The 24,447-nt window shown below is 34.4% G+C and overlaps 6 protein-coding genes across 11 annotated transcripts; 4 read left to right on the top strand and 2 right to left on the bottom strand.

Moving 5' to 3' along the window:
• Positions 366–3,485, top strand: LOC108662795. 6 transcript variants are annotated; one of them, XM_018124394.1, is made up of 6 exons: positions 366–907; positions 1,458–1,775; positions 1,866–1,911; positions 1,995–2,006; positions 2,221–2,289; positions 2,724–2,814. In XM_018124394.1, exons 1-6 carry the CDS (start codon positions 392–394, stop codon positions 2,780–2,782), a joined length of 1,020 nt encoding a protein of 339 aa, XP_017979883.1. In that variant the 5' UTR covers positions 366–391; the 3' UTR covers positions 2,783–2,814. The 6 variants fall into 6 exon arrangements, with proteins under 6 accessions (XP_017979883.1, XP_017979890.1, XP_017979887.1 ...); XM_018124401.1 differs by lacking the exon at positions 2,724–2,814 and adding an exon at positions 2,986–3,091 and having other exon boundaries at positions 367–907; XM_018124398.1 differs by having other exon boundaries at positions 367–907; positions 2,751–2,814.
• On the top strand, positions 4,103–6,751 carry LOC18612496 (transmembrane emp24 domain-containing protein p24beta2). The gene is made up of 4 exons (XM_007049321.2): positions 4,103–4,591; positions 5,545–5,731; positions 5,824–5,931; positions 6,341–6,751. The coding sequence occupies exons 1-4, from the start codon at positions 4,370–4,372 to the stop codon at positions 6,472–6,474; spliced, it is 651 nt and encodes a 216-aa protein (XP_007049383.2). The 5' UTR covers positions 4,103–4,369; the 3' UTR covers positions 6,475–6,751.
• Positions 8,174–9,448, top strand: LOC108661339. The gene is made up of 3 exons (XM_018117326.1): positions 8,174–8,238; positions 8,977–9,149; positions 9,340–9,448. The coding sequence occupies exons 1-3, from the start codon at positions 8,185–8,187 to the stop codon at positions 9,446–9,448; spliced, it is 336 nt and encodes a 111-aa protein (XP_017972815.1). The 5' UTR covers positions 8,174–8,184.
• LOC18612497 (transmembrane emp24 domain-containing protein p24beta2) lies at positions 11,062–12,994 on the top strand. The gene is made up of 4 exons (XM_018117323.1): positions 11,062–11,248; positions 11,399–11,497; positions 11,590–11,697; positions 12,587–12,994. The coding sequence occupies exons 1-4, from the start codon at positions 11,062–11,064 to the stop codon at positions 12,718–12,720; spliced, it is 528 nt and encodes a 175-aa protein (XP_017972812.1). The 3' UTR covers positions 12,721–12,994.
• Positions 13,345–16,681, bottom strand: LOC18612495 (RPM1-interacting protein 4). The gene is made up of 3 exons (XM_018128784.1): positions 16,504–16,681; positions 14,650–14,832; positions 13,345–13,779 (listed from the first exon to the last, which is right to left on the bottom strand). Exons 1-3 carry the CDS (start codon positions 16,603–16,605, stop codon positions 13,735–13,737), a joined length of 330 nt encoding a protein of 109 aa, XP_017984273.1. The 5' UTR covers positions 16,606–16,681; the 3' UTR covers positions 13,345–13,734.
• LOC18612494 (acetyl-CoA acetyltransferase, cytosolic 1) lies at positions 17,310–22,095 on the bottom strand. The gene is made up of 14 exons (XM_007049316.2): positions 22,017–22,095; positions 21,044–21,108; positions 20,563–20,661; positions 20,283–20,456; positions 20,078–20,183; positions 19,861–19,999; positions 19,700–19,777; positions 19,553–19,618; positions 19,313–19,398; positions 18,877–18,976; positions 18,646–18,756; positions 18,517–18,558; positions 18,168–18,359; positions 17,310–17,662 (listed from the first exon to the last, which is right to left on the bottom strand). The coding sequence occupies exons 2-13, from the start codon at positions 21,087–21,089 to the stop codon at positions 18,183–18,185; spliced, it is 1,224 nt and encodes a 407-aa protein (XP_007049378.1). The 5' UTR covers positions 21,090–21,108; positions 22,017–22,095; the 3' UTR covers positions 17,310–17,662; positions 18,168–18,182.

Below are 24,447 nucleotides of genomic sequence, written 5' to 3'. Positions count from 1 at the left end.
TTAGATACATAGATTTAAAGGATTGAAGAGTGCAACGGACATTCACACCTATATTCATATTTTTTTTTATTTTAAAATTATTTTATCAATCAAATATTAAAATAAAATAAAATAATAATTTTATTTTAAAAATCAACTATATAATAGTTATTCTTATTTTAATTTAATTTCACACAATAATTATTTCATTTTTTTATCTTCTTACGTGAAACAAAATGTCAAAATTAAAATCAAAAGCATTTTTATTTTAAGAAAATAAAAAAAAAAAAGCAAAAGGGATACATTTTTATTACCAATTTGAGGAAGATAAGAATTCTCCTTTACAAAATCACGGCCATGTTTTGTTTGTGAAAAATACAAAAGATAAAAAAAAAAGGAAAAATAGAATTTGATGATCCAAAATAAAGCCAAATTGCTGCACATACATTTACTGTTTGCAATTAAGAATATTTATGTGGAAAAAACCTGCACTCCTTTCAAAGGCTTTTCCCTGCAAACCCCCCAAAACCCAAGCGACACAGCTTCAACTTCTAGAAAAATAATGTCTCATTTCGGCGATGACAACTCCTCGGTGGAGGAGGTTTCATCGGCGGAGGAAAGCTACAACACGGAGTTTCGGTCGTACCCAGACGACGCCTGGTATAGTGTTCGAGTATCGTTAGAGGGCGAGAGAGGTGATAAGCTAAGGGTCAAGTACGAAAACTTCCCTGAGGAACACGACAACGTTTTCCTCGCCGAAGGTTTCAAGTCCGAGGACGAGCTTTACGACTTCATAGGAAGGTTCCGTAAGGTCTCCGCCCAGCTCCAGGATCGCGACTGCTACCAGATGGTCCGAGGCATGCGTGTTTGTGCTTCTGATTCTTTGGGCGACGACGACAATCTCTTTTACGATGCCATTGTCGATGAAGTCCGTACAACTCTTTCGCTTACGTCCTTTCAAACTTCTCGTGCCTTTACCAAAATGGGTTTTCATATTCATTGTTGACTTTTATTATTTTTCCCTTTATTTTTCGTATTGATGCTACATTGTTGGGAACCAAAGGTGACTAACACAGTATACGTTTTCTTGGCTCAAAAAGAAAAAAATAGTATGAGTGTATTTAATTTGTTCATCATTAAAGAGTTAAAACCCATTATATAACACATTTTATTTGTTCTAAGTTGTGCTTTGAATAAAGGTCTTGCATATTTGCAAATTTTCCCTCTGATATTGCTTCCATTTGGTGAAACTATAAAAGGGCTTCATTTTGTTGTTACTGTTTTTTTTTTTTTTTGTATTTTTTGCTTTTAATATAGTAATTCTATACTAAAAAGGTAAAATCATGCATTTTGTTGTTGATAAAGGTTAATTTTAATTGTTTATTCTTGGAAATATTGTTTGCCTTTGCTTTATTTTATATAAAGAGTTATGTTGAGTTCATATTTCTATTGAATTTAGAAAGTGGGCTATTTTTTAGGTGGTGCATAAGAAGCATTCTAATGTAAATGGACAAGAAGAGTGTGAGTGTACCTTCCTGCTCTTTTGGCTACATGGCCCTAACGTTGGGAATGTAGTGGAAAAGGGGGTCGCAAATATATGCCTTCTCCAAAGTGCAGAGTTAGAGCCAAAACTTGCAACTTTTATGGAGATAGCAACGCAGAAAATAGAGAAAGCTTTGTGTAAATTAGGTTCTGACACTATTGATGATGTTGCTTTCAATCCTGTTTTTCGACATGAAGCAAATGGTAGCCCAATTGTCAAGCAGAAGCTAAGTTCTATTGGGAGATCAAGACAAGTAATTTCTTGTGTTTGTGATGTTTAGAGAGTTTTTGTCTAAGCACATAGCAATAGATTGAAAACTGATGCTATGTCTGCCTATTTGTAGGGAAAGTGTTCTCAGCGTTCTTTGAGTAAAGTGTGGCCATCAGAAGGTTTGTCTTTATTTTTGGTTGCAATAAATTTTCAATTACAATTGATAGATATTCATTGTTGTAATATTGGATTTTGATTGCAGCTGTTATAGGAGGTGCAAAAATTCGTAGTGAAATTAGGCAGGATACTGATATAGGAGGGGATAAAAAGTATCACATGATACTAGTTCAGAATCTTGAAAAAGAATTGTCTTCATCAACAGTTCTCGAATTCATACATAAACAAACTTCAATTGCATCTCAAGTATATATTTTTCCAAGTTTACCATGGGAGTTATACACCAATGGTGTCATTGTGTTGGATTGCAGAAAAGATCTTGAACAGTTGTTTGGTTTTTTGGACAATCCTAATCACTTTGTTGTGTCCTCAAATGGGAGGTATGTGATAACGTATGCATGGTTGTGTTGCCCTTGTAGACTTTATACAAGATAGAATTAGTTTCATTAAGCAATGATTCTATCATTTTGTTTGTGCTGTTATTGAACCCATCAGCATTTACTTGTTGGTCATTGGCTCATATATATAGCTTTCCCTTTCGCATTTCTCTTTTCTGTCTTTTCTTTTTTTCCTAAATTGGATTTGCATAATCCATTCTTATGGTAATTAAATTGTTAATTCCTGTTCTTTTTGCATCCCCTAGCTACCTTTTTGCAAGTTTGTCTTCCCTGCAAATAGTTTTACTCAAGTTGGTTGACGAGTTTTTTTTAGTTGAATGCCTTGGGAAGTGAATCAATGATGTCAATTTAGCTTTACATTCAGCCAAACTCTGGTGCAATTTTTTTGGAGTGTTATACTTTAGAGTTGTTCTTAGATCATCCCTTCATACCACTGCCTGCAGACCATGGGTGGCCGCTGAAAAAATGTCAATGAATGATCATTGGACTGTGATGCTTGAATCCCCTGTAAGTCTTATACAAGTGTATTAATTCTATTTTCAGTAGAATGAAAGGTCTAAAGATGCTCATGCATACCCCATTAAACCAGTATCTTACTAGCATTTGGACCTTCATGCCTTTTTAACACTATCCAGTTTCAAACATACAAATATTTGATTTAGCATTTGCATTTTACAGAAAAAATTACGTAACAGAAGTGGTGGTGGATTTAGCAATGAATTGAAGCTTGTTTGTTTTGGGTCTGAGGAATACAAGAGAGCTAAGGAGCTAAGGGATTTATTCTTGCTGTTTATTGCTCATCAACAGGGACTTTACAAGAAGCTGTGCATGGAAGAGAGAAGCATAGCCTTCTCTAGCAATCAACTGGTGCAACTGCCAGATAAATCCTAGGTTCTTTCACGTATCGAGTGTCTTTGCTCGAAGGTGATTATCTCTGATACACAATGTTCATATGTTGTAGAGAAAAAAAAAATCAAATACCAGTAACTGTGACTAAGCAAAGCAAATTTTGGTTGTATAGCCATGGTGCTTGTGTGTTTAAGTTGTGCAGCTGACTATACTTGGCGATTTCATATGTAAATTCGAAATCTATGATTTTAATAGCAGTTTTTTTGTGGTTATTGTGTCTGGTCGGAGATGATAATTGCTGAAATTTGAAGTAAATAGTTACAAGCCTCTGTTCTTCTCTGGATCTGACTCTTTTAATTCTTCTGGATTTATCTTGGAGTAATAGAGCTTTGGAAGTCGGGCATCAACCTTCTTCCCAAAGTTATATTTAGGCAATTTCACCTGAAACGGTCGAGTCTCATAAGCAGGATGGATCCTCTGCTCGCTCTCTTCATCCTTTCGTTTGGCCTTTTTTTGTAATTAAATAAGTTATGTACAAACAGTATTGAGATTTGGGTATGATCAAACTCAGTTCTTGCAGTGAACAATCTGGGCAACATGCCTTGAGATCCTAAGCCAGGATTACTTGCTGGAACTAACTTCTTCCCAAAGTTGTATTTAATTGGGAATTCTTTCGGGAATATAAGTTATCACAGGATGTTAATTGAAAAGAAAAAACCCCATAATATATAATATAAGTTATAATATTATTAAAACTAATAAAATTAGTAGGCTTGTCTAAGGAGGACGTGGAACAGTTCTATTGGTTATGGTGTCGTCTCCTCCAATCAAGTTCCGACACGTGAGTGAGACAAAAGCCAGCTTAAACGACATCGTGGAGTTGAGAAAAAGAAGAGTGACAGGAAGTCCCTGTCCAACTCATCAAGTTTGAGTTTCCTTGGCAAACACCACTTTAACGTTGGTGATCTGTTCTTCTACCTTCTTCCTGTTTCTAAAACTGGAAACAGAAAAGAAAGAAAAAGCTAAACTAATTCTTCGGTTGAAGAACCTTTTTTCTTTTGTTCAAAATAAATTACACCCTTATTAGATTTTTGAACAGACAAGACTCCTAGCTATTGACATTATTGAAGTTTTCTTAATTTATCTCTGATCTGGTCTTTACTGAGAAGAAGCAGGGATCTGATTCCTAGGTTCTTAGTGTTTCGTACATCAGATGGCGGGAAAGGGATGGAAGAGAAGCGTTGAAATTGCATGGATTGCAATGGGTTTGTTTCTGTGGAGTTTAAAAGGAACACAAGGAGTGAGATTTGTGATAGACAGAGAAGAATGCCTATCTCACGACGCCAAGTACGAAGGAGACACTCTTCATGTCTCTTTCGTTGTCATTAAGGCTGATTCCCCTTGGCATTTTAGCGACGAGGGTATCGATCTTGTGGTACGTTTCTGTTTCTTCCTTTCGCCTTTTCATTAGTTTAGGCAATATGGGGTTCGACTTGTTTTATCAGATAGATAGATGGTTTATTGTTTGTTGTTCAATGGTTATTGTATTGAAATGTCGAATTAAAGGGTAATTATGTGAGGGAAGTTAGCAAAAGAATGTTAGTGGGAAGAAAATATTTCCTGCAAGATTTTTGTGTGAATGTGGACATTTTCTGGACGTCTATGTTTGTGTTTTTTTTTCTGTTTATGCTTTCTGGAATAGATGGGATAAGATGTTTTGGTTATTCCAGGAGGCTTTTTCTTATTGATAATTGGTTTAAACAAGAACAATAGGCACTAAATTAGATGGTTTTCTTCCAATTAGCTTGTAAACCTCATGAAAATGGGGAGAGTATGGGAAGTACATAGGTAGTGATGATCTGTATTAGTATGAATATACGGAGATGCATCAATTAGTTAAGTGTTTTTGTTGTTTTGGGTTGTACATCCAAGACCCTTTAATATCCGGGATGGTGTTATAGCCCTCTTTTTCTTTTGCTGCCTCTGCTTGGTTTACTATGACTAAATCTATAATCGTCAGAAGAAGTTTAGAGGTGAATTTGATGAGAATGGAAGGTATTATTCAGGAGAAAAATCCAATAGTGACCTATGTCCAAGAGTTAAAGGGCTCTATTAAAATTAATTATCTCAGCTAGAGTTTCGGACATTGGATGACAAGCACTTTAAACATGTGACGGACGCTAAACAAATGAATATGGGATCTTTCTGAACATGTTCTCTCAGAACACTTGTTGAGGTTACTATTTAAATTCATTTCTTCATTTAATGTATTGGAAATTATCATATTAATTATCAGTAATGTATTTAATATAAAAATATTTTCAAAAGTAACATCTTAACAAGTGTTCTTAAACCACTCATTAAGCTTAAACTTGTTTTGGTTCTCAGATAAAGGGACCTTCCGGAGAACAGATTCATGATTTTCGTGACAAGACAAGTGAAAAATATGAGTTTGTGGTCCAACAGAAAGGGGTTTACCGTTTCTGCTTCTACAACAAGTCTCCTTACCATGAAACCATTGACTTTGATGTAAAGCTTGCTCATTTTGCATACCAGGAGCAGCATGCAAAGGATGGTGAGTAACCTGTTCCCTTGCTTCCTTTTATCCCCGTCTATAACCCCTTAAAAGAGGAAAAATGATTGCTTCCTGTTGAATGATGTCTGCAGAGCATATTGCCCCCTTGCTTGAGCAGATATCAAAGTTGGAGGAAGCTCTTTACAACATCCAATTCGAACAGCACTGGATAGAGGCTCAGACTGACCGACAGGCAATAGGTAGCTTTGAAGAACTGTTTTGCTCTCTTTCAATATTTTGTACTTCTTGCCACTACGAATACTTCAAAGTCTTGCTCTAAATGCTTTTTCTCAAAAAGCGGTAATGGTTATGCTATGTCATCAATCCATGGCCAATTCCTAGCGTATCTATCCCTATTTTAAAGATATTTGGATCTGTTACTCTTCTTGTCAGTCAAAATCTGGTCCTGTTAGAAAGGGAGCTGAGTTCTGCTTCCATGAGTACTAGGATTGGTTTAGTTGACAATTATGGTACAAAAATTGTCCGTGGCCATTTTTCTTTTTGCTCTTCTTTTTGTCCTTTTACATGGTCATATAGCTTTAGCTGTTAACTTGTCCCAAGGAATAGACAAGCAAAATTCGTTTTACTTTTGCTATAATTTGACTGCAGTGAATGATAGCATGGGTCGTCGAGCAATTCACAAGGCAATGCTTGAATCAGCTGCACTTGTTGGGGCTAGCATCCTTCAAGTTTACCTTCTGAGACGCTTATTCGAACGAAAACTTGGAACATCAAGAGTGTAGCCATGGGTGTTTATTGATTATGTAACTCCAAGCTGGAAGTTCATCTGATCTGTGGTTTAACTAGCACCAGTTGTGTACCTAATTTTACCATGAATATGACAGTGCCTGCCCTCCACCTGATTTATGACTATGCGTAGAGAAGGTTTACAGGGAGTAATTCAATGTTGTGGCATCAGAAGCCAAGGTTGTGTTTTTGGAAGGTGGCTCATTTTTGTGGCACCAAATTATCTTATTCTTTGAGTGGAACACATCAGTATTGATTTTTTTCGGCAGGTTATGTTTCGTTCTTTTCTGTTAAATTGTTAATTATCTTTCTTTTGGAAATAATATATAAACAACAATTGTTGTAAACTGCCAAAGGTAATAAAAAATACGGTGCAATGTATCAAGAATATGCTGCCAAGGCCTTATCTAACACGCACACACACACGCACACACTTCTCTCACAACAGCATCACACAAGAAGTTATATGCCAAGGCCAAAAGATTGCACCTTGATTTTAAATGTACAAGACAAATTTGTCCTACCACTCACAATGTCTTTAATCTTTTCATGCATCATATGGAGCAAACTTTTTGCCAAAATCTGATGGCATTATTATGATCTTCCAAGAGAAAAAAATTTGAGAAAAGGGAGAGTTTGATTTAGTATTAGATATATGAAGGTACACAAGAAAATCAGGTCCACCCAAAAAATTAATACAGATTACATTACAAATGTCACAAACAATAGTGTCAACCCATAACATAACATATTTGAATAAACAAGGGAGCAAAAATTATGCAAGTAACAACCAAGCAGTGCACATAAACATAAAACTACATTCTTCTCTCGTCCCACGCCCACCCCATGGCCATTGCTCAAACTGGCAACTAACACATTCCACCAGGACCTATCATAGCTTCTCATACAGCTCCAGTCTTCTGGATCATTGCTAACGGGCATGGCCGTGGTGTAGATAATTAATGCTTTCTTTTGGAAGCTCTTACGCTGTAAGAGCCACCTCTTTAGTCTGCATGAGCAGCTTGTATACAGCAAAACCATTTTTCTGCTGCATTTCACAACATTGAAATANAAAATATATAATATATATATATATATATATAGAAATTAAGTCAAATTGATCCCACAATTCTGCCTGGAAATTAAGTCAGTTGTCAAAGTGAGAAAGTTCTTAATTTTATGTTTTTGTGTTTTTCTTAAAATTCTCAACTTTTAAATCCTTGACCAGGTCACCTGGAAAATGTTTACGTATGCCAGTAGCAATGTTAAACGGCTTCGAATTTTTATGTAGAATAAATTATTTGAAATTATATATCTCTGCCTTAAAATTTAACTAAAGAGGTAAATGATGCTGTACTTCTCAAGTCTCCTTTGATACCACTAACTTTGTGACTTTATTACATACAATTTTGCATTGTAAATGTTCTGTAATTGGGGCTTAATTTAGAGGTTTAACACAAAGTGCAGGAGAGGATAGTTGATTTATAAGAATGGAAAAGTTAAAACTTTCATTTTGCTGTTAAAAACAGGTGAGGCTACCTTCAATGGATGAAAAGGTTGCCTTGTTCCTTGGGCAGATATGCTCAACCATAGCTGTGAGATATAGAGAAGTCTTTCTTTATAAAGGATGCATACAAGATATATAATTAATCTAATTAGTACCTTCGCTTGTCTTTTTTTGGTTAAGGTGGAAACATTTTTGGATTATGACAAATGATCACAGGGGGTTGTCTTTACAACAGATCGGGCTTATCAGCCAGGTGAGCAGGTAAATGAGATTTTGACATATATTTTATTTGATCATAGGGATCATAGAAGATTAGAGCAATAATAAAGTTGTTGCTGAAAGATTTTTTGTTTACTTTTCTTATATGACTATGTATGTGAAGGGAGAGCAATGTACATCATACATAGAACTTAAATTATTATTTGGTCGTCATTAATGATTTTCTTTAAACAATTACTTCTTCTTTCACAAAATGTACATCATATATATAACTTATATTATTATTTGGTTGTCATTAATGATTTTGTTTCAAAGATTACTACTTCTTCCAAAAAAGCCGGTTGCTAAAGTATTTCAGATTTGGAAGCTTCATGAGATCTATTCAAGGGAATTTGCAATTAATTTTTTAAACGGGAGGTGGAAACATTGTGTTCTTTTTCTTACTACCTGTATGCATGAGAGCATGCAGCCACTTCTTTGCACTCGTGCATGAGTGCCTGCACACACGCACACTATATATGTATCCTTACATGCATTCCCGTATATTAAGATACTTATAAATTTTGTTCTCACCGTTGAACACCATATTTGGTTGATACATTTTGAAGCTAGGATTGACCCTTTAAAGTAACATATTATCAATCAGTTTCTTAATGATCATAGACGTGCTAATCTGTTGTAAGCATGAACAACCTCAGAGTTTGGAGTTTGGACCACTAATATCATGTTAGTTGGCAAAGTTTGAAATGTCGGCTTCCATCATTTTATGCAGGTTTTCATATCATATGGCAAAAAATCTAATGGAGAGCTGTTGTTATCTTATGGATTTGCTCCAAAAGAGGGCACAAATCCTAGTGATTCAGTAGAGCTCCCTCTATCGCTTAAAAAATCTGACAAATGTTATAAGGAGAAGTTGGAAGCTTTAAGGAAGCATGGATTGTCTGCGTAAGCTGGATAAATGTTTTTTACTCATTTTTTAATTTAATCTTGTTTTAGTAGTCCTAGATTTTTGGGGTTGATTCATTAGGGAGTTAAATGTGTTATCTATATTTATGATTTGTGCTTCCTCTGTTATCTATATTTAGTTTTTTTACATTTTAATTTCTCATATCAAATCTGTGAACCTTTCTGGCAGTTCTCAGTGTTATCCAATACAAATCACTGGTTGGCCACTGGAGTTAATGGCATATGCTTACCTGGCAGTCAGCCCTCCAAGCATGAGCAGGCAGTTTGAAGAGGTTTGAGAACTCTATCCACTAAATCATGGAATAAATTTTGATTATTGAACTCCTAATGGTTGCTTCTCCAGATGGCTGCTGCAGCATCAAATAAATCTATTGCCAAGAAGGACTTAAGATACCCTGAAATTGAAGAAAAAGCACGGCAATTTATTCTAGACAGTTGCGAGTCAAGCATATCAAAATACTCCAAATTCTTGCAGGTGAGAGAAATATCTTTTTTCAGGACTTGGAAAACTTTACTTAGATTGAAGTTACCATAAAAATGAAAAAGGGTTGATTTGATATAGATAGGGCTCGTCTTAAATAGCTCATATTCAGTGTGCAATTCTTGGTAATTTCTTTTATAGGCAAGTGGCTCCATAGATTTGGATGTGACATCTCCAAAACAACTAAACCGAAGAGTGTTTATGAAACAGCTAGCAGTAGATTTATGTACAAGTGAGCAGAGAATACTATTTCGTGCTCAAAATGTAAGACTAAACCTCGTTTGATTTTTCAAATTTCTTTTTAAGTTGTTTAGCGCATCTCTGTTGATGCTTGTTTCATAACATATCACTTATAATCTGTTGTTTGAGCTCCCTCGATTGGATGCTGAGTTTTGAGTTAGTAATCTGCTTAGGCAGTGTTTTTCCCTTGTTATCGAGTGAAGTACTCATTTTTGGTTGCTTGAGAATTGAAGTACTTCATATTCTGTCTACCAAATCCCACCACTTATGTTCACTGAATTAAGGTCTTGAGTATGCCAAGGATTCATCAGTGCAAAATATTAGATGTTGCATGTTCTAGGTACTGGGCATATTGTTTCATGAAAATAAGGAATTTAGACCATGAAGTTAGGAGCATATACTGCTGCTAAATAATTTATATCTTGCTTCCTGGCCTGATGCTTCTGCTTCATTCTGCTTATGTGAACGGTTCCAGATACTGAGGAAGAGATTGAGGGATATGAGGAGTGGTGAACTGAGAGCTTTAAGGATCTTCGATGGATTGCAAAACATTTTTAAATAAAGGTTTCCTTCATGCGGCCTGTTCTTGGTTTTGGGGTTGAACAGAGATAGTTTATGACTGGTGGAGTTCTGCTGTAAACTCAAACCTTAGGAATTCAACTGAGGCTGGGCAAGTTACAGAAATTCTGTCACGTTCAATGCAACAATGTAATGTTCAGACATGAATCCCTACAAAGAAGCAACTCTTTTTCAGTTACTTACATTATCTGCAAATGTTGCTTGTAATGTTGCTTGCATATACAGGCATTGATTGATCAAAATGTATGATTTATGAACTCCACCATGAGTGCCCAATGGTGCATTAAAGCTTGGTCCTCAACCCAACAGGTTTGATCACCTTTGTTTTTGACTTGTATTATATCATAGGAGTGGTAATGTTGGAAATGTGTCGACAAATGATTGAAATTTACGAAACAAGAAAAAAAATTATCTCTCATTGTATAGCTTGAGATCATTATCAGGAACAAATTAAAACAAGTTAACACATAATTATGTATTCATATATTTGACTTGTTAATTAGTATATGATTTTTATCTAAAAAAATAAGTTTCGAATCTAGGTTTCAATTAAAAAAAAAGTTAACAATATTTATTTTTAAAGGAGAATCGATGATTATCTTTGCAAAATCCATTGGCATTGTGGATTTAAACTTGGCAGAGGTTAGAGCAGTGAAGGAAGCGATGATGATATTCGCGGTTTCAAGGTCGAATGATGGTCACAAACTTGTTATTGAAAGTGATTCGAGTAATGTGGTAAAATGGATTTGGTCACCGCTTAGTGCGCCTTGGAGGATGCGTAAATGATTGATACAGATTGAGAGGATGAAAGAGAAACTAGGAGATTAGGAGATTCATCACATCAAACGCGAGGCAAACCAGAGGGCTGACAGTCTCTCAAAAGAGGGAGTTCAACTCCAATCAGACATGCTGCGGGTTTTCAATTAAGTTGTGCTGTTTGATTTCCTTGCTGCGCTTTGGTCAGAAATCATTGACTTTGATGTAAAGCTTGCGCATTTTGCAAACCAGGAGCAGCATGCAAAGGATGGTGAGTAACATGTTCCCTTGCTTCCTTTTATCCCCGTCTATAACCCCTTAAAAGAGGAAAAATGATTGCTTCCTGTTGAATGATGTCTGCAGAGCATATTGCCCCCTTGCTTGAGCAGATATCAAAGTTGGAGGAAGCTCTTTACAACATCCAATTCGAACAGCACTGGATAGAGGCTCAGACTGACCGACAGGCAATAGGTAGCTTAGAAGAACTGTTTTTGCTCTCTTTCAATATTTTGTACTTCTTGCCACTGCGAATCCTTGAAAGCCTTGCTCTAAATGCTTCCTGTCAAAAAGCGGTAATAGTTATGCTTAGATCTTAACAATTTTAAACACGATGTGTTAACACGATACGAGTAGATAAGGGTTAAACAAGTTTTAAGTTTAAAGTTAACGTGTTTCGTGTCTAATAGTATCTGACATGATAAACATATTTAAACACATTTACTTAATCATGTTATCTTGTTTAATCATATTATCGTGTTTAATCGTATTATCGTGTTTAAACGTGTATACGTGACATATTTATTAACCTATTAAAAATTAATAGTTAAAAATTATTTTAATATTATATAAATAATTTTAAATAATTATTTTAATTTTTTTTAATTTTATAAAAAATATAATGTAATTATACATGCTCAATCTTAATTTTTAACTTTTAGTGATTATTTGATGTTATTATTATTTTTATTTTATTATAATTTTTTTATAATTATTAGTTTTAAATCTAAATAATAGAATTATATTTTAATTATACATATTTTAGTTTAATTGTTTTAATCATATTAATCGTATCANCCAATTCCTAGCGTATCTATCCCTATTTTAAAGATATTTGGATCCGTTCCACTTCTTGTCAGTCAAAATCTTGTCCTGTTAGAAAGGGGGCTGAGTTCTGCTGCCATGAATACTAGGCTTGGTTTAGTTGACAATTATGGTACAAAAATTGTCCGTTGCCATTTTTCTTTTTGCTCTTCTTTTTGTCCTTTTACACATGGTCATATAGCTTTAGCTGTTAACTTTAACTTGTCCCATGGAATAGACAAGCAAAATTCATTTTGCTTTTGCTATAATTTGACTGCAGTGAATGATAGCATGGGTCGTCGAGCAATTCACAAGGCAATGCTTGAATCAGCTGCACTTATTGGGGCTAGCACCCTTCAAGTTTACCTTCTGAGACGATTATTCGAACGAAAACTTGGAACATCCAGAGTCTAGCCATGGGTGTTTATTGATTATGTTACTCCAAGCTGGAAGTTCGTCTGATCTGTGGTTTAACTAGCAGCAGTTGTGTACCAAATTTGACCACGACTATGACAGTGCCTGCCCTCCATCTGATTTAGGACCTTGCGTAGAGAAGGTTTACAGGGAGTAATTCAATGTTGTGGCATCAGAAGCCAAGGTTGTTTTTTGGAAGGTGGCTCATTTTTGTGGCACCAAATTATCTTATTCATTCTGAGTGGAACACATCAGTATTGATTTTTTTCAGCAAGGTTATGTTTCCTTCTTTTCCGTTAATTTGTTAATTATCTTTCTTTCGGAAATAATATATAAACAACAATTGTTTTAAACTGCCAAAGGTAATAAAAAATATGGTGTAATGTATCAAGAATATGCTGCCAAGGCCTTATCTAACACGCACACACACACGCACACACTTCTCTCACAACAGCATCACACAAGAAGTTATATGCCAAGGCCAAAAGATTGCACCTTCATGTTAAATGTACAAGACAAATTTGTCCTGCCACTCACAACGTCTTTAATCTTTTCATGCATCATATGGAGCAAACTTTTTGCCAAAATCTGATGGCATTATTATGATCTTCCAAGAGAAAAAAATTTGAGAAAAGGGAGAGTTTGATTTAGTATTAGATATATGAAGGTACACACAAGAAAATCAGGTCCACCCAAAAAATTAATACAGATTACATTACAAATGTCACAAACAATAGTGTCAACCCATAACATAACATATTTGAATAAACAAGGGAGCAAAAAATATGCAAGTAACAACCCAGCAGTGCACATAAACATAAAACTACATTCTTCTCTCGTCCCACGCTCACATCATCGCCATTGCTCAAACTGGCAACTAACACATTCCACCAGGACCTATCATAGCTTTGCTCATACAGCTCCAGTCTTCTGGATCATTGCTAATGGGCATGGCCATGGTGTAGATAATTAATCCTTTCTTTTGGAAGCTCTTACGCTGTAAGAGCCACCTCTTTAGTCTGCATGAGCAGCTTGTATACAGCAAAACCATTTTTTCTGCTGCATTTCACAACATTGAAAAAAAAAATATATATTCAATATTGTGAATCCATAAATATCATGAAAAATTAGCAGCAGCCCCACCAAAAATTCAAACTGTGCAGATACACATGTGCCCTTGCTTAAGGGGTCCCAGAGAGAACAAGAAGCTGCCCAAATAACACATTGCACTAACAAGCTAGACACTTCTAATGACCCTCAAAGAAATGGTCAAAGAACAATAAATAGTGTGTTAAAAATACAGATGAAATGAAAACACAGAAGAGGACAAGAATGTCACATGATGGCATTTGTACAAATCAGGAAGTGACATCAATGGAGGAGAAATCAAAAAAGATGGTGATACAAACAAATGAATGCACCATTGAAGGAGATGTTAGCTTTCCATCCTTCTGTTTCCACTTTTTTGCTATGTTTTGACACAGCCGGAACTGACAAGGATAAGTTTGCAGATCCAAGTTTAAGAGCAGTCACTATATGCAAAATGCTAGATGATAGGACCCTTACCAATCCACTCCAAGTAGGACCATTCTCTCTTTGATAAATTGGAAAAGGAAGCGTCCAAAGGGGGCATGAACATGGTACTAGAAAACAAATATAACTTTAAAAATATCACAATTTTTTGAATGCCAGAAGAGAATTCCACAAATTGCTAAATAACAAAAGGTGACAAGGTCTGTATAAAAATAAATTCAATACACAGAAATTATTTCATAGTAGAAAAAAATCATAAGCATCCTTGAAAAGACATTTATGAGTGAGAAAAGTAATGCTTCAAGACATTTATGAGTAAGTGCTCAAAGCAAAAAAACTGGAGAAATTTCTCTGTAAATGCAATAAAAATAAAGCATAAGCAGGATTACTACTTACAGATTGAGGCTTTCCAAGAACAGCCCCTTGCTTGTATGTGGGGTCCTTTCTCCCTGGTGAGTCAACCTTGCCACCTGTCTTTTTCTCATTTCTAGCCTTGTTGAAGATAACTGTAAATCCCTCAGCTGATGCAGGGTCATTGACATCCCATTCACCAAACTTTGGTAATGGTCGACCCTTGTCCTGCATATTATAGCAGCTCATGTAAGGGATCCATGAACTTAAAGAAACCTGCCAGATACATTAATGAAGGTGATTCAACCTTCTTAAATGCTAGCTGCCGGTTCATGATGTTTGCCCAATCAAGAAAGGAGATATGATAAAAAATGGCTGGTTCATGAAGATGGACTTGACATGTAATGACATAGACACAGAATTTCAAATAACTATAGTACTAAGCAATAACAGAGGAAACAAGCAGAAACTAAACAATTTAAAACAAGGTAGGACAACATTGAAAGCATAGATACTGTATGTACATACAACTTATTGCTATCATTAAAACAGGACATGCAGAATTGACACTAAGATAAGCAGTCATAAAATCCTTTATCCCGTATATTTTAACATTTTCCACCTGCAGTTACTCTCTATTATGCTTGCAAATAACTATTCTTTATAGTTCAAATACAGGCATACACACCGAAAACATTCATAAATGTTCACTTTTAAATAAACATATCAAGGTCCTTACTGATGTCCCCATGAGGACATCTGGTGGTTAGAACTTGAGACTGCAACTGGGTGGTCTCAGGTTTCAATCCTGAAAATAAGGGGCTGTGGTTAAAGGGGACGGAGAGAGGAATTTTCTGTTGTGTAGCCAAAACTTGGTGAGTCTATATGTATCTGGGGAAAAGAAAAAATCAAAGCCCTCGCTGACAACACATTTCAGGTTTCCCTTCAGCTAAACTTCCAACTCATATTAGGATATCTAAGAAAATACATATACAAATGAAAAGGAGAAACAATGACACCACACCAACAAGAATAACTTTGATAGCTAAAAACAACTATTTCTCAATAAGATAAGGAATAATCAAATTTACAGAAGTCTGAATAATCTTTGATTAACAAAAGAATTATTGAATCTGAGAAATAAATACTAATTAACAATAGCTACATAAACAACAAGCTGGCACACCAAATAACCAAAAGGCACCACTGATACGGTGAAACATTAATAATAATTTCATTTGCAGGTTTCAACCAATTATGTAATTTGATTTCGAGATGAAACCTGGTAGCATAATTAAATTACAAGCAATGAGTGATTGAGTTTGTTGAAGATTCACGGGAAGTATCAAAGAAGAAAATTGGGCAATGTGATCCATCAAACTCCCAAAAAAAGTATGAACTTGAGAATTAGGAAATCAATTCGCAATTGTAAATATAAAGATAAAATCGATATCCATAAATAAAAGGAAATGGTAAAATAAATTTAAATTTTAAAAAATGAGATAAATTTGAAAGCCTAATTCGTAAAATTAAAAGCTGAGAAAGAGGAACAAATAAACAAAAATCTTTTTTTTTTTTTTATCGAAATCCATAATCACAGCATCTCAAAAAAGGAAATGGAACAGAGAATTTAATTAAGGAAAAGAAACAACTTAATATGAAGGCCAACAAATTCATTCAAAAAACGAATAAACAAATCGAAATTTATAAATTACAAACATTCAGCAACAATAAGCAGATGCAAAAAACAATATTAAAAGCAAAAATTTACAATTAAAAAAAAGATCAATCCAATCTTAAAATGAAACGTAAAAAGGATAGGCGTAGATAAATAAATAGGATTATATACATGTATGGGAATATGAAAAAGAGATGGGAACAAGGAAATAGGGAAGTTACCGCCATGATTTCGTTAGGGAGAGATGCAGAGAATCGCTCTGGTGTTTGTGCCTCTCCTCCTTTTTCCTTTCTGATGATTCTGATTAGTTTTTGATTTGTCATTTTCAGACAAGGGAGAGAGAGAAGGAAGGTGGGCCAATTGGGCCGAGAGAGACAGAGAGAGATGGAGAGGAATGTGGACTAGGATTGGTGGTAGCCCACTCTTCTTATTCTTCTTTTCTATTATTTTCTTTTTATTGATTATTTTCCAGCTATGCACTCGCAGGCGCACCCACCCATTAGATAACCTTTCCCAACTTTTCTTCTCATTCTTTGAAAACCATTGCCAATTTGCCATTGGTGAAGAGACAGCGGGGGATAGATGGTAGGCATGCCATTCCGTGTTAGGCCCTAATAATCCCTCCAAACTATGATACCGATATTATATTACTGTGTAACAACACAAGATTAGTACTGTGTGTAACCCATCATTACATAAGATAATCATAGGAAATGTGGACCAATTGTTTATTCAACTCTTGGGGAATGCAATAGCCATTCATTATCATTTCTCGAAATGATATATTTATTTATCAATTTAAGAAAATATGTTCCTACATAAGACTTTAAAAATGATATTTTCACTTATATTCTTCAATAAACCTTTTAACTGATCTTGATTTAGAAGTAAGGGCCTCAATCGTTTTCCAATTGCATTATTCAAGCCGGGCTGTAAGACCAAGCTTCGATGGTTTAGCACAACAACGAAATTTGATGCGAGTTCATTAAATAGGGACCCTCATGGCTCGCCTAACCATGAGTTTTCATATTCTAACATTTAATAAGATAAATTAAATCCTTGGTGATATCCAACAACGTCAATTAAGAGCATCCAACAACGTCGCATCGCAATCACTAGGCCGGACATTGCCTTTTAAGGTTTGTTCTACGCCTATTCCTATATCATCAAACTTGTCCCCACGCTAACTCAAGTACCGAACTTGGAGAAAAGCAGCTAAAACAGAGAAATGTGAAGTAGATCATAAATATATTTCTTCTCAAAGCTAATCAAGAATTGCTACAGCTTATTGGGTAGTAAAAGCAAAAATTAAGATCAAATTGCACTACATAAAACTGTCGTTGGCGGCATGGGTTTATCCTCCACAACATCATCTCAAACCTGAAAAAGAAAGTGCTAATCAAACCTGGAGGCATTATTTAATACATAATTAATGCTTAATTTGATTTAAGGAGTTTAAAAAACTTATTACCCTCGTCAAAACCAAATTAGGTATCTAAAGATATTAATTTTATTTTCTAGTTGCAAAGGAAGGAAGCTAGATCTTAAGCCTTAAAATCCTTGCCACAAATGGATTCTTTCACTGGACACAAATATTCCAACACACAACGCATACCCAAAGCAGAAAGGATTTCCTACCTTTGATGAATAATTGATTTTTTACTTGAAATAAGAGCAACTAATGATAAAAAAAAAAAAAGGACTGTTTTCTCTTGCATTGACCGAAAGATCATTCATTTATGCAGTTTTTAATGATTAAGAGTTACTACTTACTACCAAGTGTTTAAATTTAAAAAACAAAATTCCTTTGAGATAGCATAGTCTATATTGAGCTAAGTCAGCAATATTATGAGTTGATAACTACTTTAATACGCACGAGACTTACCAAACATAAAAAGTCTTACAAAAGCTCCACAACAAGTGCAGATGCACCTCCACCTCCATTGCAAACACCACCAACTCCATATTTCCCATTTCTCTGCTTCAATACCCCCAAAAGTGTCACCAAGATACGAGCTCCACTGCAACCCAGAGGATGTCCCAATGATACAGCTCCACCATTCACATTAACCTTCTCCTGTAACCATTTAAGGAGGAAAAAACTTCAGATTAAGCATATGGCCTCCATCTGTACCTCACTTATAGCATTTCATATTCAAAGGTTTAAACTTGAAAATACATAACCAGATGATTTCAAGAGAGAGAAAAAGGTTTCTATTAGTTTAAGAACTCACTGGATTAAGGTCAAGCAGTTTCTGGTTTGCAAGAGCCACAACCTGCAGAGAATGATGCATTATTTCAAAATTGACAACTTCATCAATTATAAGAAAATAATACATTTAGAAAAAGGAATGGAATCTTACAGCAAAGGCTTCATTTATTTCATAGTAATCGATTTGAGAAGCATCCAGGCCAGCATTTGAAATAGCTTTTGGTATAGCAAGGGCAGGAGCTGTTGTGAAAAACTCTGGTGCCTGGAGTCACTCTAATGTAAGTATAACGTTGTACACCACTTAATTTCAAAAGCAAAGTTTGAGACTTCTGATTTGGCAGTTTCTCTAACCATTTCTTCAAATTTAAACATATGAAAGTACCTGAGCAGCATCAGCATATCCCGTAATTTTTGCAATCACCTGCAGTCCTAGCTTAAGTGCCTTCTCTCCACTCACTAGGACTAAAGCAGCAGCACCATCACTGTCAACAAGACCAATTTCACTTCAATTACAAACACCAGATCATGTCCTTAAACGACTTACAAGGTCAAATTGAAAATCACTCCTCAAAATGAACCAATGAAAAGTAATATTTTGACCAAACATGCAACTGCATGATTGCACAACCCTAAATAAGAGTCCTATCGATAATGATTTATCAAAGTGGAAAATAAGCTACCAATATAAGAAGACCAAATTGTTTACTGTAGAATTCAGTCAAAAGGTTCTTTTACTTAAGCATTCCCAATTTGATTATGGCTTGACATAAATGAAATTCTGGCCTAAGTATATAAGTAAATAAAGATAAGTAGTTGACCTGATACTAGAGGCGTTGCCAGCAGTAACAGTGCCTCCATTATCCTTGAAACTTGGTCGCAGCTTCCTCAATTTTGCAGCATCAAACTGAAATGAAAGCAATATTTAAAAAACACCCATTACTCCAGTGATCTAATATCTAAGTGATATATCTAGGAAACTTAAAGGATGAAAAGAAAGAAGAAAAGAAAACAAAGCAGCAAAGTAAGAAAACTAATGGATGGTTCTAAATTATGTTTACCTTTCCTAAACCTTCATCCTTGTCAACTATGGTGGATGGCTTTCCCCTTCCTCCAGAAACTTCAACCTGCACGGTACTAAATTTAGTTATATACAATAGTACATACATAATGATGCACAAACTTAATATTAAGAATATATGTCTAACCGGAACAATTTCCCATGCAAAGGCACCACCCTGTTGGGCAGCAATACCACGCTCAAAGCTCTGAATAGAAAAGTTGTCCTGCAGAAAAATGAAGATAAGTCAAAATTTCAAGCCAGGCAAGAAAGTCTTATTCATTAAGTGGCCTTGAGAGAACATAATACCTGGTCCTCCCTTGTAAAAACATGTTTCTCTGCACATAATTCAGCACAGCTGCCCATGCCACAATCGTTATAAACATCCCATAGTCCATCTTTCATCATTCCATCAACAAGAGTATCATGCCCAAGCCGAGATCCTTTCCTGCATGCTAATACTGAATCAGAAATCGCAACTCGTATACAACAACATGGGAACCCTGAACGAGAGAGACGTGTTAACCTTGCTTCTGCCAAATATTTAGGTGCATTAGACATGCTCTCCATGCCACCAGCCACAACAACATCATTGATGCCCAATTGAATGCTCTGTGCTGCAAGCATTGTTGCTGCAATACCCCCAAGCAAAAAGAAAGGAAAAAAATCATTTAATAAATACTCCTTTTAAGGTATTAAAAACAGTAACTCTTAAATCATAAAGTGCACACCTTTCATCCCAGATGCACAGACTTTGTTCACGGTGGTACAGATAACAGAGTTAGGAATTCCTGCGCCCAATGCAGCCTGTCTAGCTGGAGCCTGCCCTAGATTTGCACTGAGAACATTGCCAAAGATAACTTCTTGCACCAGTGATGGATCAACATTCGCCCTTTTAAGAGCAGCTGCAAGTTGACGTATATAGCAATTAAGAAATATGGAAGAGCATCCGAAATATTTAAATATTAACCCAAACATCAGACAGGTAAACCAAAGTTTTTTGAATCAAACCTTCTATAGCTATTGATCCAAGCTTGGTGGCAGATAAAGATGAAAGAGAGCCAAGAAATCCACCCATTGGTGTGCGTGCGACACCAACAACACAAACATCTGTACAAAATATACAGTGAACATCGAACAAACCATCAGCAAGATGAAATTTGAAGTTTTAGGTTTCTTGAGGGATGACCAACCTATTGTCTTAACATGATCTCAATCATTTTAAATTTTTATAGGCTAGAGCACTTACGGTCAAGGATTATTATCTATGCAAGTCAAACAGGCGGGTTTATACACTTGGCTTACATCTTTCAAACTATAAATAAGCAAATCTTTATTCAACTATTAGTTGGGTTATTGTATAATAAGTGAATAAAAACCGCTTGTGGAGTTTTTGAACTCGACCACCAAATGTATAAATTAATAATCCAACTGTAAAAGTCATCAATTGTGCAAACTTTCTAGATGCATCAAGACGTAAAAAATTTTATACCTCTAGGCTTAATTGAATCCGAAGCTGCTGCCGCTGTTGGAGCCATAGGTGAATCTAAAATGGGTCTACAGCAAGTAGAAATCAGGATGAGCTTTTTCTTAATAAAAACATAATACTAATGATAATACTTCTACTAATGTGTCGAAAAAATAAAAACAAAATACTAATAATTATAGTAAAAAGAGTAGTCATAACTGTTGAATAACACAAGCTTTGTGTGGGTATCATTAGAGAAAATTTTGTTTCTTTTATTGTTATTAAACTTCACAGCAAAAGCATGTGGGGAACTTTGAATTAAAGCGAAAGACTGAAAGCCAAAAGAATATCGACATTTTCAATCACCAACCCAAAAAGTTTGATCTAAAAGAACATGTATTTTACTCATTACTTTAAGCTCCATGCTTCAATCCGTAAACAAATTGGAGTAAAATATGGCTAATCAAAATATTATACCTTAATCGAAAAAAAATAAAGAAGAGAGTATTTCTTACCATGATACATAATCTTTAATTAACAAAATACATATGGAAATACATAAATATTCTGCTTCTTAGATACGTTGACTTTCAGATAATATATGGCAAAAATTCCACTGTAGTAATTAGGTGGAAAAAGCTTCAAAACAGAAGGAAAAAAAGGGAAATAACATAGAATAAAAAGAATAAAAAATGCTGTATAAACAAGAAATTTGCAAGATAAAGATAGATCTGATGTGAGCAAGAAATTCAATCAGAATTAAATAAGATCGAAAATCACGGTTAAGGGGATAAAAAAGAGCAGAATCAAAGGAATGAAACGTTTAACATGGAGCAAGAAAATGCGAGGGAAAAACGGGGAAGAAAGTGCGGGAAAACGTCGCGATTGAAAGACGGAAATATATCTACATGAAGGAACTAAACCCGAGAATTCTTTGGAGAAAGTAGAAAAATTGAAAAAGAAGGGTGAAGAACAAAGTGAGTTATTGGAAAAATACCTGTGTAGATCTTTCTTTTGTTACAAAATGATGGAGAACCGAGAGGAATGATGAACTGAAATTTTTTCGACTGGGTACTAAGTATATATAGTGGAAGGAGAAGCACAATGGTCGAGCACGTGCCTCACGATGGATATTTATTCCCTCATCAACCTATTACAAATATTTTAATGACTCTTACGTCCTCTTTAATTTCCTTTTTTTTTTTTTATATATCGTCATGTTGTTGTGAACTTGTTCAAATTGTAAAAAATACATAGTTATTTTAGGTTTTTGTTTTCTTATATTAGAGATAGAGATATTTGTATGAAAAATATTTTTTTTTTCAAATATTTAGTTTTATCATTATTTTTAAAGTTATGTAAAATAAGTAAAAGATAAAATAATAAATAAATTGTGTTTATATTTATTCGAACTTGAATTTAATTTATGTTGTAAAATGCACAATAAATTTGTTACCATAAAAAATAATACTTTTGATTACCTCATTATCAATTATTTATCTCAATGATTAAATATATTACTGTATCTTTTTCAAATTGAATCTCGATTAATTTAACATGAAGTTTAAGAAAAATATCTATACTTTAGATTTAGTGTTTTTCTATATATTATTTATAAAATTTTTCTTCAATGATTCCTAACATAAAAAAGTAAAAAATTCTATTTGAAAATGGATTACATTAAAAGTATGAGTTATATAAGTGTGTTTTTAATAAAAAAAAAAAACAATAAAACAGCTTGAGGATATTAAAATAAGAAAATATGGATATTTATGAAATAGTAAGAGAATCCTCATTTCTTTAAAAATAATGGTAAAAGATGTCAATTTCATACATAGAATGAGATTTTAGATTTTTTATTTAATTGACTTAATCAATTTTTTTTAAGTTGATTAACAGTTACACGGTTAAGGGAGGAAATTCAATCAATTCGATTAAGAATTTAAGAAACTAATTAAGTCGGTTACTTGAATTTTCTAACCGAATTAACCAACTTAACTAATTACTCACAAAAACTTATAATTTATAGATTTTATAATTTTAAACTTTTTTTAATTGAATAAAAGTAAGTAAAAGAGAGATTCAACTCATATATTTTAACTTTTTTTAAATGAAAAAGTTAGGTAACAATTGTTACATTGCTATAAACTTATCAATAATTTAATACTTTTAAATATAAAATTTATGAAATTATATATACACACGTATGCTGTATGCATGCTAGGAATATCTATATATTTAGTGTAATATTGTAATTTGCAACTTGTAATTGGTGCCAAAATATAAAATTATAAAGATTATTATAAGTACGCGAAAAATTATTCTGTCACGGGCACGTTTTGACGAACACGAAGAAGACAAAGAAACAAAATGAGGAAACAAAAATTTTGTAATGGTAGGTGAAGTCAATGGGCAAAATTGGAAGATTACAAAAGATTGCAAATTGAATTGTCTCAAAGGACTCTATGTATATTTAGGTAAAATAGTCAAAATGGGGCTGCGCCCGGATGCGTATGGCTGCTGGCAGTGGGGAACTCAGCTCCAATCACCATGAGAATGTGATTGCAGGCCAGGAACCCCAATATTTTCTCGGATAGGGAAAGCGAAAGATTCTTTGGCATGTTTTCATACCAGGCAATGCTAACGATGTTAATGAATTTCATTCCCTGTTTACTCTTCAATAAGACAGACAAGACATAGCATATCAGCATATCAACCAAACATGGAGAGAAATTAGTGACAACCAACTTTCTATATACAAATAGATTCAATATTTGGCATCTATATTTTCCAGCCTAAGAGGATGCTAGCAGTTTTAGCCTTAAAATTTATTATGTATATATTCTTTTTTTATTAGTGAATAAAAAAATTATATGATCATTACCGATTACTATTATTTTCTTCTCGTTTGTATATTTTTTTTATTTAACACAAACTATATGATCATCGAGTACAACAAAGAACAAGAAAAATTACCATACTTCCCCTATCTTTCATTAGATAGGCATTAGAGTTGGCAAGGGAGTTGGGCCAAATACCTTTCACATTAAATTACATTGTGAATGTTATTGTCTACCAATTAAAGTGGAAAACAAAAACAAAAAAAAAACAAGAGTATTGTGGCCAACCTTGACTTTTTTTTCTCAGTTGAGCAAGGAGAGTCCAAGCAGAAATTGCTGTCAATTGGGTTTTCATTTACACCAACTCATTGAGTACGTAGACATTCAATCGTTTTCAATTTCAGTGAGCTAGACTTTATTGTTTTATAAAGGAGTTGGACTTTGTTTAGTAGAACTGTGAAGTATATATATATATATATATATATATATATATGTTNAGTATATATATATATATATATATATATATATAATGTGGTACTAGCATGGAGAATGGTACTAGTTTGATTTCGTAACTCATAAGCATGATAT

This window comes from Theobroma cacao, chromosome 1 (assembly GCF_000208745.1).
Source record: "Theobroma cacao cultivar B97-61/B2 chromosome 1, Criollo_cocoa_genome_V2, whole genome shotgun sequence".
Classification (NCBI taxonomy): domain Eukaryota; kingdom Viridiplantae; phylum Streptophyta; class Magnoliopsida; order Malvales; family Malvaceae; genus Theobroma; species Theobroma cacao.
The sequence above is the reverse complement of the archived record's forward strand: the minus strand, read 5'-3'. Positions and strand labels throughout refer to the sequence as shown.